This window comes from Caenorhabditis elegans, chromosome I (genome assembly GCF_000002985.6).
Source record: "Caenorhabditis elegans chromosome I".
Classification (NCBI taxonomy): Eukaryota; Metazoa; Nematoda; class Chromadorea; order Rhabditida; family Rhabditidae; genus Caenorhabditis; species Caenorhabditis elegans.
Window position 1 is genome coordinate 12,988,143 of NC_003279.8, and position 16,253 is coordinate 13,004,395.

A 16,253-nucleotide genomic window follows, 5' to 3' on the forward strand; every position below is an offset into this window, starting at 1 on the left:
CACCACATAAGCTCCACCCTCCTCACCCGCCGATGCACCGATAAGCCCCGCCTCCGCTGTGCTCCGTGAGCCATCGGACGGAGACCTCATTTCTTTTCTTCTCTTCTTTCACGAAAGAGACACAACATAACGATGCCGTCGTCGTCGTCGTCGTCGTCGTTTTTTGCTGCCGTTTTGCTCGTTATTGTCATGGTGAGTTGGATTGAGAATAATATTAATAATGATGAGGACAGTGATCATAGTGATGATGTGGCAAAGGGACTACAAACTACGAACAATCTGAGCCTTGAGTTCCCATTCTTGACAACAACTCCCATATAGGTGTTTAACAAAATAATGATCATAAACTACAGTTGGATCGATGCACCATGTTTAAAAACTATATTTGCATCTTTCGCAAGCTTTGTAGGATATATGTAGATGCCTACAAAGTATGATGGTCTACTTTTAACGTATAGAAACTAAATTCAATATTACTATGTTTGTCCTAATTATAGCCACTGTTAAATTATTTGTATCCTTACTCACGTTAGACTTTTTACTTATAATTTTGAAGATACCTACAACCTGCCAAGCTTGGAAAGGGTGCAAAACTAGTTTTTAGACATGGTGCATCGATCTACCTCAATGCAGTTTAAAAATGAATAGATTGTCTTTATTGTCATTTAATGTTATACATATCTATAAAACTTTCTCATTTGGAATTCAAATCAGAACGGAAGTGTTCTTCCCGCAACCCCTAACTTTCAAAGTTATATTTCAGGGGAATCTAGTAATCTAGAAACTAATCAAAGAAATTTTCTGCTGCTAACCCTTCTGCTGCCAACTATCATACCAGCTCATTTTTTCCAGAAAATGCAGAAAACCGAAAATCGAACAAAAAACACATACATTTTCTTTTCACATCTTTTCGCTAATTCCTTTTCTGAAGAGTCACTAACGATTCGTTCCTGGTCCTAATTAGGTCTGTTTTTCTTTTTCGTTTTCCCTCTAGTGAGGGTGGTGTTAACCACTTGTCTAGTCGTCTGGAAGAATAGTTTGGGGTACGGGGAACTATGAAGATCGTAACTAACTCTTGAATTTGGAATTATATTGGTTAAAACCGTAAGTTTCAAGTGGACATGTTAATTGCAGTTTACCATATTGAAAATAGTCGTTAGTTGGAAATTGCAATTAAGGAATCAACTTTATACTATCATTTACTTGGTTGATGTTTAAAAATAGTTGTACTTTGTAGTCTCAGCTCCTATTACTTTCTGCAATCCGTTTTCGTAATCCAAAGGAAAAAGTTATCCCCATTACCGCCTAAGGCTATCTGGGTGGAGGAACTTGTCTAGGAAATATATGACCTCAAAAGTTAATGTGATTCTCCAGCGGTATATATTTTGGGACACATCTATATATACTCGCAGACAAGAAGAACACATCCTACGTGGCCGTGGGTGGAGAAAACTCGGCCACCAATTTGTTAGGTCACAAATGATGCTTTGCAATTAATGAGACGGATTTTGAACACTAATCAGTTGGGGCGGAGTGTCTATAAACTATACAATTTATTGTTGAATATATTTGGCCATTTTGATAAACTATGTAGAAACTACAACGCTTTTATGGTCCGAAAATCTTTTTTCAAATTCCCCCGCTTCCGCCACGTCACAATAACCATATCTAGTTGGTCAATAAACAAAGAGCAACAAATAAACCAAAAATTTTGCGGAAAAACGAAAAACAATTTGTCTTGGACTCTGACCTTTTTGCTCAAAATCTTGAAAGATTTCTCATGGGACCCAGAAGCTTAGAAGTTGATTTTAGAATGAGATAACTGAGGAAAGTGAAATATTGAAGAAATTGCGGCAATTTTTTTGGAAATTGAAAATTGAAGGTTTTGGGATTTGGAAAAAGATTTATTTTTTTAAACTTATAGCAACTAGTAATGTTGGCCAATTTAACAGTATTAGAAAAAAATTGAGAAACTTCACAAAAAAAATCTGGAAAATTCGGGGAGAAATTGAAGTTTGGCTTGTTTGCTGGTCTAAATTTTTTTTTCAAATAAATTTTTTTGCGTTGAAGAAATGCCATCAATTATTTGATACTAATTTTGTAATGATAATTTTAAAAAATCTTACAATTCTAAAAACTTCAAAACTAAAAATTTCAGAAATTTTAATTTTTAATTTTTGAATACTTGAAAAAAAAAGTTGAAAAAATCAATTTAAAAAAATTAACTAAACTATTTTTCTTAAATAAAAAAGTGCCGAAGATCTGTTCAATATAGACATATTAAACATAATATCACGCTGAAAATTAGAAAAAAAAACCAAATTTCTACTAAAAAATTTCGAAAAAAATTGTGATTTTAAAAATTTTTCCTCAATTTTTAAGACAATTTTCGACTAAATGCAAGTACCTATTTCCACCTACAAACCATAAATATTCCCACAATTAACCCCTTTTCCATGAGAATATTGTCTTTTTTTCAGCTGTTTTTTCTTCATTTCATTTCCCCATTTCCCAAATGTTTTTCAGCTATTCATCAATTTCTTTTCTCCGAGAAAAAAAAAAACAAAAAAAGCGTCAAGAATCAAAAAAGGTTTTAGCGAAAAATCTGTGAAAAAGGGAAATTACTTCCGTGTTATTTGAATATGAAATGGGCAATAAATTTTGAAAAATAAATTGGTTGAGGCTCGGTGAACACTTGTAGTTTGTAGTCTAAACCGCAACCAACGTGTGGTTAATTGGATAATTGGAATACATTTATTTGTAGTTTGTAGTCTTCAATTTTCAATTTTATCTCAATTTATCAAATTTTAGGTTTTTTTCAATTTCCGAGTTTCCCGAATTTTTAAATTTACTATTAAAAAACTGATAAATAGAGAAATTTTGAGTTAGTTGTTGTCGAAAATATAGGATTTTGAATTTAGAAAATTTTCAAAAAAATTTTTTTTTCAATATCTTAATACTTTAAGCTTTTTCAAAATAATTTTTCAATTTTAAAAAATATTTAAAAAATCAAAAAATTTAATTTTCAAAAAACTTTTTTTTGTTAAATTTAAAAAAATTTCTCAATTTTCAGCTCCTAGGCCTGTACTTCATACAAATTTTGTCCTAACTATAAGTGAAAATTGTCAACAAAAATTAATATAGTTTGAGGTCTATATGCCAAAATTCCCATTTTTAAGCTTCTGATTTTTTCACTTGCAACGAGAAAATGAAAAAGTTGCATCTCTTTTTCTGAAAATGACATACATATATATTTTTGCAAGTATGACGTTCCTTATACACATAATTCAATTTTTCATCACATCCCAGCCCTCCTGAAAATCCGATTTTTGTCACGTTTCCCACCATTTTTTTTTGATTTTTCGTGGCGGGACCCGAATGACGTCAGATATTTTAAATGACACGTATCGGAGCACAATAATCAAATATAGATCAAAGAAATATGTGTGTGTATGTGTGCTCAATGACAAATAGCCTGAAATTCTCCGATTTCGCTCCGATATTTGAGGCTGCTTGCCGGTGAGCTGAAAGACGGGGGAGGTGTCGGTTTTTTTAAGGGATTTTAGGTCATTAGGAAGGGAGAGATGTTAGAAATAACATTAATATAGGATTTTAGGTTTCAGAAATTGAACAAAAACTTATTCGAGGAAAATATAATTTTTTTAAAAAATTTCCGAAAAAATGTTTTTTGACGATTTTTTTTGGAATTTTTTTTTTGAATACTTCCTCTTAAAATTACATTTTTAGTTGTGTAACGTTAAAATTTATGTTATTTTGGATTTTCAGTCTCTGGAAATTAACCTTTTCAACCTTAAAAAAAAAACGTTTACAAAAATGTTCAAATTCAGAACTTTCGAAAAAAACACTTTTTTTTTCTACATTTTTTTTGCATTTAAATTAAAAAAAAAACACAACGATGGCTCGGATGTTAAAAATAATTTTAATTTAGGGTTAGAGTCTGAAAATTTGAAAAAAAATTTTTAAGATAAAATTTTATTTCGAAAAGTAGTTTGAGAATTTTTTCAAATTAATTATTTCCAAGACCATATTTTAGAAAATCGTTATCCAAATTTCACCATTAATTTTCAATGAAAATTTATAGAAAAGCGCTTTCGAATATTGTTAAAGTTAAATGTTTTTTCCGCCTTTTTCAAAATTTAATTTCTTCCAAGGTTCATCAACTATTTTCCAATTTATGTGGGAACTTTTTAATAAATGTTCCAATAAACCGAGATTTGTCGGATTTCATTAATCACTAATTAGTCAAAGTGGGTGAGGCTAAGGGAGACAAACTATAAGTTTTGTTAGCCTTAATTGTTTTCAGTCAATAATATTAGACGTTCTCTGAATTTAAATAAGATCTGAGATGTCTACTGTATTTATGGGGAACAGAGAAAACAAAATTTTCTCCCGACGACAAACTGTAAAACTGCTTTGCCTGAACGTACTATAGTTGTTATGCTGATGGCTTCGGTCTGTGGATAGAACATATTTGTAGTTTTTGAACTTCTGATTTTTTGGAAAATTTTAATTTTGAATTTTGAATTCCACATGTCTTATTAACCCTCACTACACAAATCTCACCCTTGGAGTACTGTAACCAGCGATAAATCGGTGGCCGAGTTTTTCTCCATTCTCGTCCAAAAACCTTTTTCCATTTTCTGACGACTACTCATTATCATAAATAATTAATTGCAACTCGTTCGTTTTCCATGCGCCACAGCCACATCAGCAGAACCCAAAAAACACTAATGCATTTCGTTTTTCTACTGATTAAAATTTCAAAAGGAGGGAATGAATGAAAAGGAACGGAGAGTAATATGTTTTTTTTTGTTTCTTGTGCAAAATGAGTGGGCTGTGGTGGTGGTGATCAAACTTCAATAATATATATGTTATGTGGGAAAGAGGGTAAGGGATTGTATTATTACTAATGTTAGTTAAATTATAGTGATACTCAAGGACCCTTATTTCTAAGAAGAGGAGGAATGGATGTATATAAGTTACTTAGAATCGTAGTAAGTATTTTTCAAAAATTCTATGATGCCACGTGGTATCAGAGCGTCTCATCTCAGTTTGATCTACGTAGATCTACAAAAAATGCGGGAGAAGAGACACTGATTTCGCATGGTTAAGGACGTGCATACGTCACAGTTGTTTGGGCAAAAACATTCGCGCATTTTTTGTAGATCAAACCGTAATGGGACAGCCTGGCACCACGTGTGGTTCCAAAAAACGGCAAAGACGGCAAAGTTTAGTTAACAACGTGAAACCCCTGTTAGTTAGCGGCGGACACTGTGCGTTTATGAATTTCCCCACATTCACGATTACCTATTTTGACAAATTTAGTATTCAACAAAAAAGGGATTAAAAAACGTATTGAAATAAATAAATATATAAAATATATAGCGAAACTTTTTATATATTAACAGAATTCACATTTAACAGTTGAAGACAAAAATATCAAACTTATAGTTTCGAGTGTCCGTCCCCGAACCCCTAAACATTTTTTTGTTAGTAGTCCTAACTTGTTTTCCAGTCCTATATTTCGTACCATAAAATTTATGCCGTGTCTTATGTCCTCCTAACATCCTGACATTTCTCGGAACTTCCTCAACATCTAATCCTCTTCAATCACTGAAGTAAATACTATTTAATCCACCTCTCTTCTTGTCAAGACCCAAGTTTGTGAGTCCTCCTTCCCAAAAAATAAAAAAACAAAATGTATCACATCTCGTGTCCAATGACGCGAAATAAAACGGGGAAGCGAAGAAGTGCGTCAAACGAAATTTTCCAATTACAAAGTGCCAACAAACTCGCCAGGCATCATGATGACATAGACATAAACATGTGTAGGGGGGCCCCTCGTTGATATTGGGATGGCTAGGGGGGTCCTGGTGGAGGGTGAAAGGGAGACACTACAAACTACAGAACTGTGTTAGCTGAGCACTATTTGAATTCAAGACATATAATTCTGTAATACTGCATCAATAGTATACTAACTTAGTTTTTTCTACATTATATAATTTAGGCAAAACTAGTTATTTTATTAACATTTAAAAAGGTTCAAATAGTTTTTAATTCCAGATGTCCACAGTGGAAAGTGCAGCTGTCCGACTACGTCCAGTTGGCTCATTGTTCTTCCTGAATCGACCTCACGAGAAAAGAGCATTCGATTCGTTAGCTGGAAGTGGTTTTGATAATGGATTCAACAAACGAGCATTCGACAGTCTTGCTGGTTCAGGTTTCGGAGCATTCAATAAAAGAGCATTTGATTCATTGGTGAGTTGAAGGTGGCCTTAAGCCATCAGGCGTGTGTGTCTGCCTACTGCCTAACTTTTTTCGGTGATCGATTAGAAAAAGCTGTTCCAAAGTTCGTTAAAAATGTTTAAAATTTTGAAGCAAACATTTTTCAATTGACGAATTTTTAAAAATATTTCTAACGGTTTTTGAGCAAAGTCCAGATTTTTAACAATTTTTTTCATGCTACAAACTACACTTGGTTTCAAAGTGTCTCATTTCGGTTTGATCTACGCAGATCTACAAAAAATGCGGGAGAAGTGACGCGTAGTTCTCAACTGATTTTGCATGGTTGAGAATGTGCTGACGTCACATTTTTCTGCGCGAAAAATTTCCGCATTTTTGTAGATCAAACCGTAATAGGACAGCCTGGCACCACGTGCCCATATGGTTAAGCTCTTGGTGAAAATGTAGTTTGTAGTTTGTAGTTTGTAGTCTTTCCTCTCCAAACAACTCCAAATTTTTCAGGCGGGAAGTGGCTTCGGTGCGTTCAACAAACGCGCTTTTGACTCGCTAGCCGGATCCGGCTTCAGCGGTTTTGACAAAAGAGCTTTCGATTCACTGGCTGGACAAGGTTTTACTGGATTTGAGAAACGCGCCTTTGATACAGTGGTACGGTTTTCGGTGGAAATTCCAGTTTTTCGAATTTTCAATAATTTTCAGAGCACGTCAGGCTTTGACGATTTCAAATTGTGAAGAGCTCACTGATATTTAAAATTTGGTTCAATTCAAGCACATATTTTTGAGGTAAGCAACTGATTTTAATGTTGTTAATCAAATGAAAAGTGAAATTTTTGGAATAATTTTTTTTTGTTTTCAGGTAGCTCCAACGAACGACACACACAAGCCCAGTCCCCCAGTATTCCTGACGACAGCCCCTGCTCACACACTTTTTATTATAATTCCTTTTTTTTCAAACTTTTTTTTCAAATTTTATACTTTAATCTCAAAAAACCTATTCATACGAACACAAGTACCGGTGTGCGTGTGTGAGAATAAGAATTTATTTTAAAAAAATAAAGAATGTCGTCCTGTTTTTTCATATTTATTGAAGAAAATGGAGCTGGAAAAAAATCAATTGTAAAAAACAGAAAAACGTGCTGATAAAATGCATTGTACGCAAACTGTGGATTTTGAGAACTAACGTAGTCAAGCAAAAATCTCTGGAATTTTATCGATTTTTAACGGATAAACTGTTGTTTTTTGTAACTGTGCATGAAAAAAAATCTCAGGCAAAAATATTTTCTGAAAAAAAAAGAGTTTAAACACAAATGCAAGTCCACAAAAAACTCCAATTTGAAATTCGCTCCAAAAACGCAAAACACGCCAAGCGCTCGTGCTGGCGCATTTGCCGATCGCTTCCAAAAAGGCTGGCGCACTTCTCGTGTCCGAGGATATTCGAATTTTACACGTCATTTTCAGCCGTTTTTCACCGAATTTTCGCTGAAAATGTCATCGATTGAGATCGAATCTTCAGAGTAAGTTTATCTAAAAAGTTTTTCATTCAAAATGTGTAAAAATTCATTTAAAATAACCCAAAAATCATTAATCCTCGATATTTTCAGTGTAATCCGTCTCATCGAACAATTCCTCAAAGAATCGAATTTGCACCGAACTCTGGCGATTTTGCAGGTATTTTCCTGCATTTTTCAACTGGGAAAATGAAAGAAAATCGATAATTTCAGGAAGAAACCAACGTTTCGCTCAATACAGTCGACTCAATTGATGGATTTTGTAATGAAATTACGTCTGGAAATTGGGATAACGTGTTGAAAACCGTTCAATCGTTGAAATTACCCGCCAAGAAACTTATCGATCTGTATGAACATGTAAGATATGGGAAAGAAGGAAAAAACCGAGATTTTACTTGAAAAATTGAATTTTTCGCGGGATTTTCACCAAAAATTGTTGAATATTCATTATTTCACGCTGTAAAACAAAAAAAAAAAAAATCAAAAACTACGTTGAAATCGCGTTTTTAAGCGAATTTTCTTCAGAATTGCCAGATTTTAACCCCAAATTTTGCAGTTTTTAAATAAAATTTCACCTTTTCGGCTCAAATTGTAGATTTTCCTGAAAATTTAGTACAAAAAACAATTTCCTCGTAAATTTTTCAAATTTTCAGGTAATAATCGAGCTTGTGGAGCTCCGTGAGCTGGCGACCGCCCGTCTCGTCGCCCGTCAGACTGATCCAATGATTTTGCTAAAACAAATTGATCCGGATCGATTCGCCCGCCTGGAATCTCTTATCAACCGCCCGTATTTCGATGGACAAGAGGTTTATGGAGATGTTAGTAAAGAGAAACGACGCTCCGTAATTGCACAAACTCTTTCATCAGAAGTTCATGTAGTTGCTCCGTCAAGACTTTTGAGTTTACTTGGACAATCACTTAAATGGCAACTTCATCAAGGACTTCTTCCACCTGGAACTGCAATTGATTTATTTAGAGGAAAAGCTGCACAGAAAGAGCAAATTGAAGAAAGATATCCGACTATGATGGCTAGAAGCATTAAATTCTCAACGAGTACGGATTGAAATTGCTTTAAAATTTGAAAAATTGATTAAAAAGTGCATTTTTTAAGCTTTGACCGACTTAAAATTAGATTTCTGAGCCTATTTTCTGAGAATTGGAATTTTTTTCATTGTGAAAGTTCAAAGAATAGCGTGAATGATTAGAAAATATTGTAAAATTTCAATTTTTTCCTATAAAAAAGGATTTTTTTAGGAATCAAAAATTGCAAAATGATGCCCTAAAATTCGAAAATAAATATAAAAATTGGCGGTTTCTCAAAAATCTAGAATTCCGACCTTAATTATTAATTTTTTTACAATATTTTTTTTTGAAAAAAATCCAGAAAATTTGAATTTCGTAGTTTGTAGTCTAGGCCTCTATCAATTAAATTTTCGATTTTTTGAGTAAAATTTCGAATTTACTATTATTTGGACCAAAATTGTATTTTTTTTTCAGAATTAAATTTATAAAATTTTCAGAAATTAAATTTATAAAAAAAAAAAAAAATTAAAAAAAAAAAAAAAAAATTAAAAATTAAAAATTAAAAAATTAAGTTTTTTTTACTCAAAATTTTGCACTGAAATTCGAAAATCTAAAAATCCGACCTAAAGTCTGTATTTTTTCAACAAAAATTCAGAAAAAACTCAAAAACTTGTATTTTGTAGCCAGTCAACCACTTTCTAAAATATCAAATTTGAATTTTTCAAGCATTTTTACATTGAAAAATCTAATTTTTCGAGTGAAACCACTTGAAAATCTGAAAATTGAATTAATTTCTGAACTTTAGAGATTTTTTGTCAAAATTTTAGATAAAGGGATTTTTAAACAAAAAATTGATTTTTTAATCGAAAAATACTGGGATTTATGGGTTTTTTAAAAGAAAAACGGGGGTTTGAATGAAAAATCGCCTGAAATCTTAGAAAATTAATTAAAAAACTATGATTTAATTCCAAAAATTACCGAAAATATCAAATTTTCCATTTTTAAACCCTAAATTCTTTCAGAAAGTTATCCCGAATCGGCAGTTTTCTCACCGGACGCTAATTATCTTGTTTCTGGCTCAAAAGACGGATTTATCGAAGTTTGGAATTATATGAATGGAAAATTGAGAAAGGATTTGAAATATCAGGTAGATTTTTTAGAATTTTTGGGTTTTTGAAGTAGAAAATCATAAAAATCTAGGGTTTTTATGAATTGTTTTGAAGAAAAATTGCAAAAATTCCACAAAATGGAAGAAAAATAACTTTGGAAGCGCATTTTTCGCAAAAAAACCGAAATTTTTGCGTAAAATTTCAAAATTGCAATAAAAATTCCACAAACATCAAATTTCTTAAATTTTTTATAAAAAATTGGATGGAAACACTCTTGAATTTAGAAAAAAAATCAGTTTTTCTCATCTAAAACTTCAAAATTTCGGTGTAATCCCATTAAAATTGCCACAAAATTCGGAAATTTCACCTGAAATAGAGTGAATAATTTAAAATGTTCAGAAATTCATATTTTGTCATTTTAAAAGCATTAAAACAAATCAAAAATCTATTTTTTTTGGTTGGAAAAGTTCAAAATTCTGGAGAAATTACATTAAAATTTTCGTAAAATATGGTAAATAAACGAAAATGTTGAGAAATTAAAGAAAAGTTACAATTTTTAGCTTAAAAATTCAACATTTTGAGGAAATGCCACCTAAAAAAGTGACTAATCGAAAATGTTGAGAAATTAAAATTGCCACCATTTATTTATATAAACTACTCTAAAATTACAATTTTCATGTTAAAAATTAATAAAAAATCTACTTTTTCCAAACTACAGTAACCTTACCGTATACCTACAGTACCTGAACATTGCCCCCCACCAGCTCCCAACCCAATACCTCCTCAAAAACTTACACCTCAATTTTTCATAAACTACAGTAACCCTACCAAAAAAGCACAAAAAAAAATCTACATTCATTTTCCAACAATTTTCAATATTTTCAGGCCCAAGATAATCTAATGATGATGGATGCAGCAGTGAGATGTATATCATTTAGTCGTGATTCTGAAATGCTCGCCACAGGCTCAATTGACGGAAAAATTAAAGTTTGGAAAGTGGAAACTGGTGATTGTCTTCGAAGATTTGATAGAGCTCACACGAAAGGAGTTTGTGCTGTTCGATTCTCAAAAGATAATTCACATATTTTGTCGGGTGGAAATGATCATGTTGTGAGGTACGACTACCTGCCTGCCTACCGCCTAAATTTTTTGTGAAGTTTCTTCAAAAAATCCAGAAAAAAAAACAATTTTCATACGATTTTTTCCCTTAAAATTGTGAATTTTCATGCTTTTTAGCCCCAAAAGTCATTATTTGAGAAAAAATTTCATACAAAAAAGTTTTGAGAAATACACAATTTTTTAAATGTAATTTTCAAATTTTCAATTTTCAACTAGAAAATTCACAAAACTTGTAAATTTTGGACCAAAACATTTATACAATTACTTTTTTTGAATCTAATAACTACAATAACTACAAATTTTGTTCAGAGTTCATGGAATGAAGAGCGGAAAATGTTTGAAGGAAATGCGTGGGCACTCGAGTTATATTACAGATGTCAGATATTCCGATGAGGGAAATCATATTGTGAGTTTTTGAAAAGTGCAGTTTGTAGTCTAATTTTCATTTATTTTCTTTTTAAAAAACGCATCAATTTTTAAATATTTTGGGACAAAATCCGAAAACTGTACTAATTTGTAGTTTGTAAAATTAAAAAAAAAACGCAAAAAAATGTTTTCAAAAATGCTTAGAATAAAAATAAAATTTCTAAAAAATTGAACAAAATAAACATTTAAAAATTCAAAAAGTTTGAAAAAATGCAAAGTTTTTTAATGCAAAAAATATTTAATGTTTAAACAAATTTAAAAAATGTTGTAAGAATATGTTTAGAGACAGTTTTTAAATGTTAAATTGCAAAAAAAAAAAAGCAAAAAAAAATTTGAAAAATGTAACAGAAAATTTTAATTAAAAAAGTCGTGTTTTTTTCAAACCTGCAATTCTTTGTAATTTTATTTATAAAGAGAAACAAATCAAATTGTATATTACGAAAAACGATACTAAAATTCGAAAATTTGCGGTTTTTTGCGTAAAAAATACGGTTCCTGAAAATGGGTGTGCACCTTTAAGGAGTACTGTAGTTCTAAACTTTCATTGCTGCAAAATTTATATCTATTTTTTGAAGTTTTACAATAAAAATAACAATTTTCATTAAATAACTACAATTAAACAGCTAAAAACATATAAGAAATCGCGAGAAAATCGGGAAAAAATTGTAGTTTGTAGTATGTTAGCCGCAATCAAATGCATGTTATCTCTGTATTTCTTTTCTCACACAAATCCCACATATTTCTATGTTTACACACGTCATTTTGTGCACTTTTTCTGACGTTTCCCCTCCATATTGATTTTGCTTTTTACTGTTTAGAAACGTTGCAGAAATCCGGAAAAATTGATTTTTTTTCTATATATATATATTTTTTTCCAAGTTTCAAATTTAAATTTCAGAAAAAAAATTTAGACTTAAAAAAATTAAAAATCCCAAATAATTTCCAGATCTCATGTTCAACAGATGGTTCAATTCGTGTTTGGCATGGAAAATCGGGTGAATGCCTTTCAACATTCCGTGTTGGAAGTGAAGATTATCCAATATTAAATGTGATTCCAATTCCGAAAAGTGATCCACCACAAATGATTGTATGCAATCGATCCAATACCCTCTACGTTGTTAATATTTCTGGACAGGTAACATGATTTTGAAAAAAAGTTTAAGAACTGAAAAATGGAATAAAAATATTTAAGAGCATTTTTAAATGTAAAATTAACAAAAAAAGCGCCTAAGAATGTTTCCAAAACAGTAAAAAAAAGGTTTAAAAAAATGCAAAAAAAAATTTAAGATGCTTTTAATTACACAAAAAATGAAAGTAAAAAAAATTAAAATATTGAAAAATGTATATTTGTTTGAAAAGGTACATTTTTCAATGCAAAAAATGTTTCTAAAAATTAAAAAAATATGTTTAAATTGTGTAAAGTGTAAATTAAAAAATAAAATTATGAAAAAGTATTGTTTCATACTTTTTCTAAATTTTGGTTGAAAAATTTAAAATTCCAGCTTTTTATTCACATTATGTGTTCTAAAAATCTTTCCCCAATTTTCGGGACCGTTTTCCAGTATATTTCCATTTTTCAAAAAGATTTTTAACTGAAATTCATGTTTTCAATGCTAAAAATCAATAAAAAAAATTTCAGGTGGTTCGTACGATGACGTCAGGAAAGCGTGAGAAAGGAGACTTCATCAACTGCATTTTATCGCCGAAAGGTTAATTTTGACCCGAAAATTGAAAAAAAAAACCGATTTCAAAATTCTAATTTTCCCATTTTTTTCTTTAAAATAATTTCTCCTCTGGAAAGGCTCGTAGAGCAGAAAAAGAATTAAATTAGAAACGGATTTTTGTTCAAATTTCCCCCGTTTTCCCCTTCAAAACTTGCAATTCAGTTTCTTACAGGAGAATGGGCATACGCAATTGCAGAGGACGGTGTCATGTACTGTTTTATGGTATTATCGGGTACCCTGGAAACTACTCTTCCCGTAAGTTTAGCCTCTTTTTGAACTCAAATTTTAGTTTAAAAAGCGAGAAAAAGTACAAGGAAAATGAGAAATCAAGTGCATGAATTGATAAGAATAGTATGGTGAGGGTGTGGTTGATGACTAGAAAAAATCGTTTTTTTTTAATCATACACAGATTTTCTTAAAATAAAAACATCAAAAATGTGTCGGACTAATTTTGTAAAATAAAATTTAATCGAAAAATGAGGTAAAGTTGAATTTTTTGACTCCAAAAACCTCTATTTCTACGCTCAATTTTGTAAAAAAAAATTCAGGGTAATTTTTATTTCAATGTCTACAAATTTTGGGGGTATTGCTACTGAAAAAGTACCGAAAAATTATTTTTTTCGCAAAAAACCGTTATTTCTGAAAAAATTCTGAAATTTATTCTTCAAAATGTTAAAAATACGCAGAATATTTCAGTACCAAAAAACTAAAAAAAAAAAACAAAATATCACAAAAAAACGAAATAAATCGAATTGCGAATTTCCCCAACTCTCGTTAGATTCCCTATTTGAATTCCTTCCAAAATGAAAACTCCCCGTCCAATCAGCGTCTTCGAACACTCCGCCCACTCATTCTGATTGGTTCAATAATGGACGGCTATAGAAAATCTATAGAAAATCACTTGATTTATCTGAAACCAACATTAATTTCAGCTGAAAAATTAGAGAAAGGGCTCAAAATTGGCCTGAAAGTTGCCAATTTTTATTAAAAAAATTGGCAACTTTCAGGCAAATTTTTATATATTTTAAAATTCTAATTAGTCCTCATTTCGATATTCCACGTTTCCGAATTTTGATATTTTTTTTTCAAAATATATATTCCTCATTAAAAATGTTCTAGTTTTTTTTACAACATCCCTCTTGCCTCCAAAATTTTTCGATTTTCTCCCATTCCTCCCTCACTCGGAAGAATGTTCTTCGACTGACGTAGTGGTAGTAGCAGCCCATAACACATACGTAGATTAATTTTATAGATAGTATAGGGTTTTCCTACACCGATATTCATTCCATTGTTCACTTTTCGAATTGTTTCATATTGCGATTTTAAAGGCGCATGGCTTGAAAAGTATGAAGTTTAGAAATTTTACAGAAAAAACGAAAAAAAAATCCGAAAAAACCAGAATTTCCTATCTCCTCCCTCACTAACCTCAATAAATTCCCAGTTTGAATTCCCTCCATATTGTGAACTGCAAAACCAATCAGCGATTTGCTCTGCCCACTTTTCAACCAATCAGATAAAGTGGGCGGGGTTCGAAGTCTCTGGGGGCGTGTTACGGAGCTACCTATTTCATCATGCTCTTCCCAGACGTGGGCAACGGTTGCCATTCGGCAATTTTTTGGTCGACAAGTTCGGCAAATCTGCAAATTGCCGGTTTGTCGATTTGCCGGAAACAGCCGCCCACCCCTGGTTCCTCCAACATTTTTCATTAAAAATTTGTGTAAAACTTCAGAAAATCTCTCGACTTTCCTTTAAAAAGAAACACTAATTTCAGCTGAAACACTCGAAAATGGCCTAAAAGTTGGAAATTGCCGATTTTCAGACCATTTTTGAGCATTTTCTCTAAGATTTTTGTAGTTTGTAGTCTTTCTGCCAATTTGTTTAATTCAGTCTTCCCCTCTCTCCAATTAAACAATTCCCGTTCACATATTTTTTTCAATATGACCGCACTCGGTACACTTTTCTGTCTGCATCTCTACTCTCTCTCTCTCTCTCTCACGGAAAATTCATTTTTTTTGTTGTTTTTCTCTTCCGTGGTCCGTCTAGAAGATGCTAGGAATACTAAATATATATATTTCGTCAATTTTTTTTCCGCCCGCCCGTCTCTCGCCCAACGTGCTAGGCAACCGGCTTTTTTTTGTTGAAAATTTTGAAGATTTCGATGAAAAATGTAGATTTTTTTTCGGGTTTCTGAGCTGAAAATCACTGATAAAGCTCACAACTTTATCAGAAAATGTTTGATTTTTTTTTCAAATTTTGGGTCCCGCCACGATCAACCTGATGACGGATACTGTAGTCTTGAAAATTAGGTTTTATTGAATTTTTAGGAAAAGTTTAAATATTCAGCTGAAATTCGAAAATTGCAGTCTGAGCCACAATCAATTTTTTTTCAAAAGCGCCCCATTCTTGGATCTTGCAACGAAGATTTTTTAGGTTACTGTAGAAACAAAAAATTGTAGGTTGTAGTCATGAATATTTTTCGACTTTTTCAAAATAAATAAGTTCAAATAAAATGGAAATTCAGCGAAAAAAAAGTAAATTTTTATGAGAAAAATGAAGAAAATTTAAAAAAAAACAAAAAAATTTTTTCGCTATAAAAAAAATTAGAAACGAATATTTTCAAGAAAATTCAATAATTTTGATTGAAAATTGGAGAAAAAAGTTCCAGTTTTTTGCTATTTTTCTTATTTTTTATTGAAAAAAAAAATTTAAAAATCGATAATTTTCCAGGTGACAGAACGTCTTCCAATTGGTTTGGCTCATCATCCACATCAGAATCTCATCGCTTCATATGCAGAAGATGGACTTTTAAAATTATGGACCGATTAATTTTCCCCAGATTTCCCCACGATTTTTTTTGACATTTTTATGAAAATTTTCTCTAAAAGTTACCCCTATTTTGTTTAGACTGATCTCTTATTTTATCCAATGTTTCAAATTTTTGAAATTGCTCGAAAATTCCAATTTTCACATATTTTTGTTGATTTTTTCGCCATTTTCCCCTGATAAATTAACTTATTTTTGCAATTTTTTCTTTCGAAAAAATATTGGTTTCTCATCACCATTTATCCTTTTTTTTATGGAGT

The 16,253-nt window shown here is 31.5% G+C and overlaps 2 protein-coding genes across 2 annotated transcripts; both read left to right on the plus strand.

Moving 5' to 3' along the window:
• Window positions 1-88: 88 nt before the first annotated feature.
• Window positions 89-7,333, plus strand: nlp-15 (Neuropeptide-Like Protein). The gene is made up of 5 exons (NM_060877.8): window positions 89-192; window positions 6,085-6,279; window positions 6,766-6,909; window positions 6,961-7,044; window positions 7,118-7,333. Exons 1-4 carry the CDS (start codon window positions 133-135, stop codon window positions 6,991-6,993), a joined length of 432 nt encoding a protein of 143 aa, NP_493278.2. The 5' UTR covers window positions 89-132; the 3' UTR covers window positions 6,994-7,044; window positions 7,118-7,333.
• A 327-nt stretch (window positions 7,334-7,660) lies between these two features.
• smu-1 (Smu-1 suppressor of mec-8 and unc-52 protein) lies at window positions 7,661-16,192 on the plus strand. The gene is made up of 11 exons (NM_060878.6): window positions 7,661-7,775; window positions 7,863-7,929; window positions 7,983-8,126; window positions 8,423-8,822; window positions 9,815-9,939; window positions 10,787-11,016; window positions 11,330-11,426; window positions 12,393-12,581; window positions 13,086-13,155; window positions 13,343-13,425; window positions 15,898-16,192. Exons 1-11 carry the CDS (start codon window positions 7,747-7,749, stop codon window positions 15,994-15,996), a joined length of 1,533 nt encoding a protein of 510 aa, NP_493279.1. The 5' UTR covers window positions 7,661-7,746; the 3' UTR covers window positions 15,997-16,192.
• The last annotated feature ends 61 nt before the right edge of the window (window positions 16,193-16,253 follow it).

Coding starts and splice junctions, on each gene's coding strand:
- nlp-15 (NM_060877.8), top strand. CDS start 133: ATGCCGTCGTCGTCGTCGTCGTCGTCGTTTTTTGCTGCCGTTTTGCTC. Junction 6,280..6,765: donor AAAGAGCATTTGATTCATTG/GTGAGTTGAAGG, acceptor CAAATTTTTCAG/GCGGGAAGTGGCTTCGGTGC. Junction 6,910..6,960: donor AACGCGCCTTTGATACAGTG/GTACGGTTTTCG, acceptor AATAATTTTCAG/AGCACGTCAGGCTTTGACGA.
- smu-1 (NM_060878.6), top strand. CDS start 7,747: ATGTCATCGATTGAGATCGAATCTTCAGA. Junction 8,127..8,422: donor TTATCGATCTGTATGAACAT/GTAAGATATGGG, acceptor TCAAATTTTCAG/GTAATAATCGAGCTTGTGGA. Junction 12,582..13,085: donor TTGTTAATATTTCTGGACAG/GTAACATGATTT, acceptor AAAAAATTTCAG/GTGGTTCGTACGATGACGTC.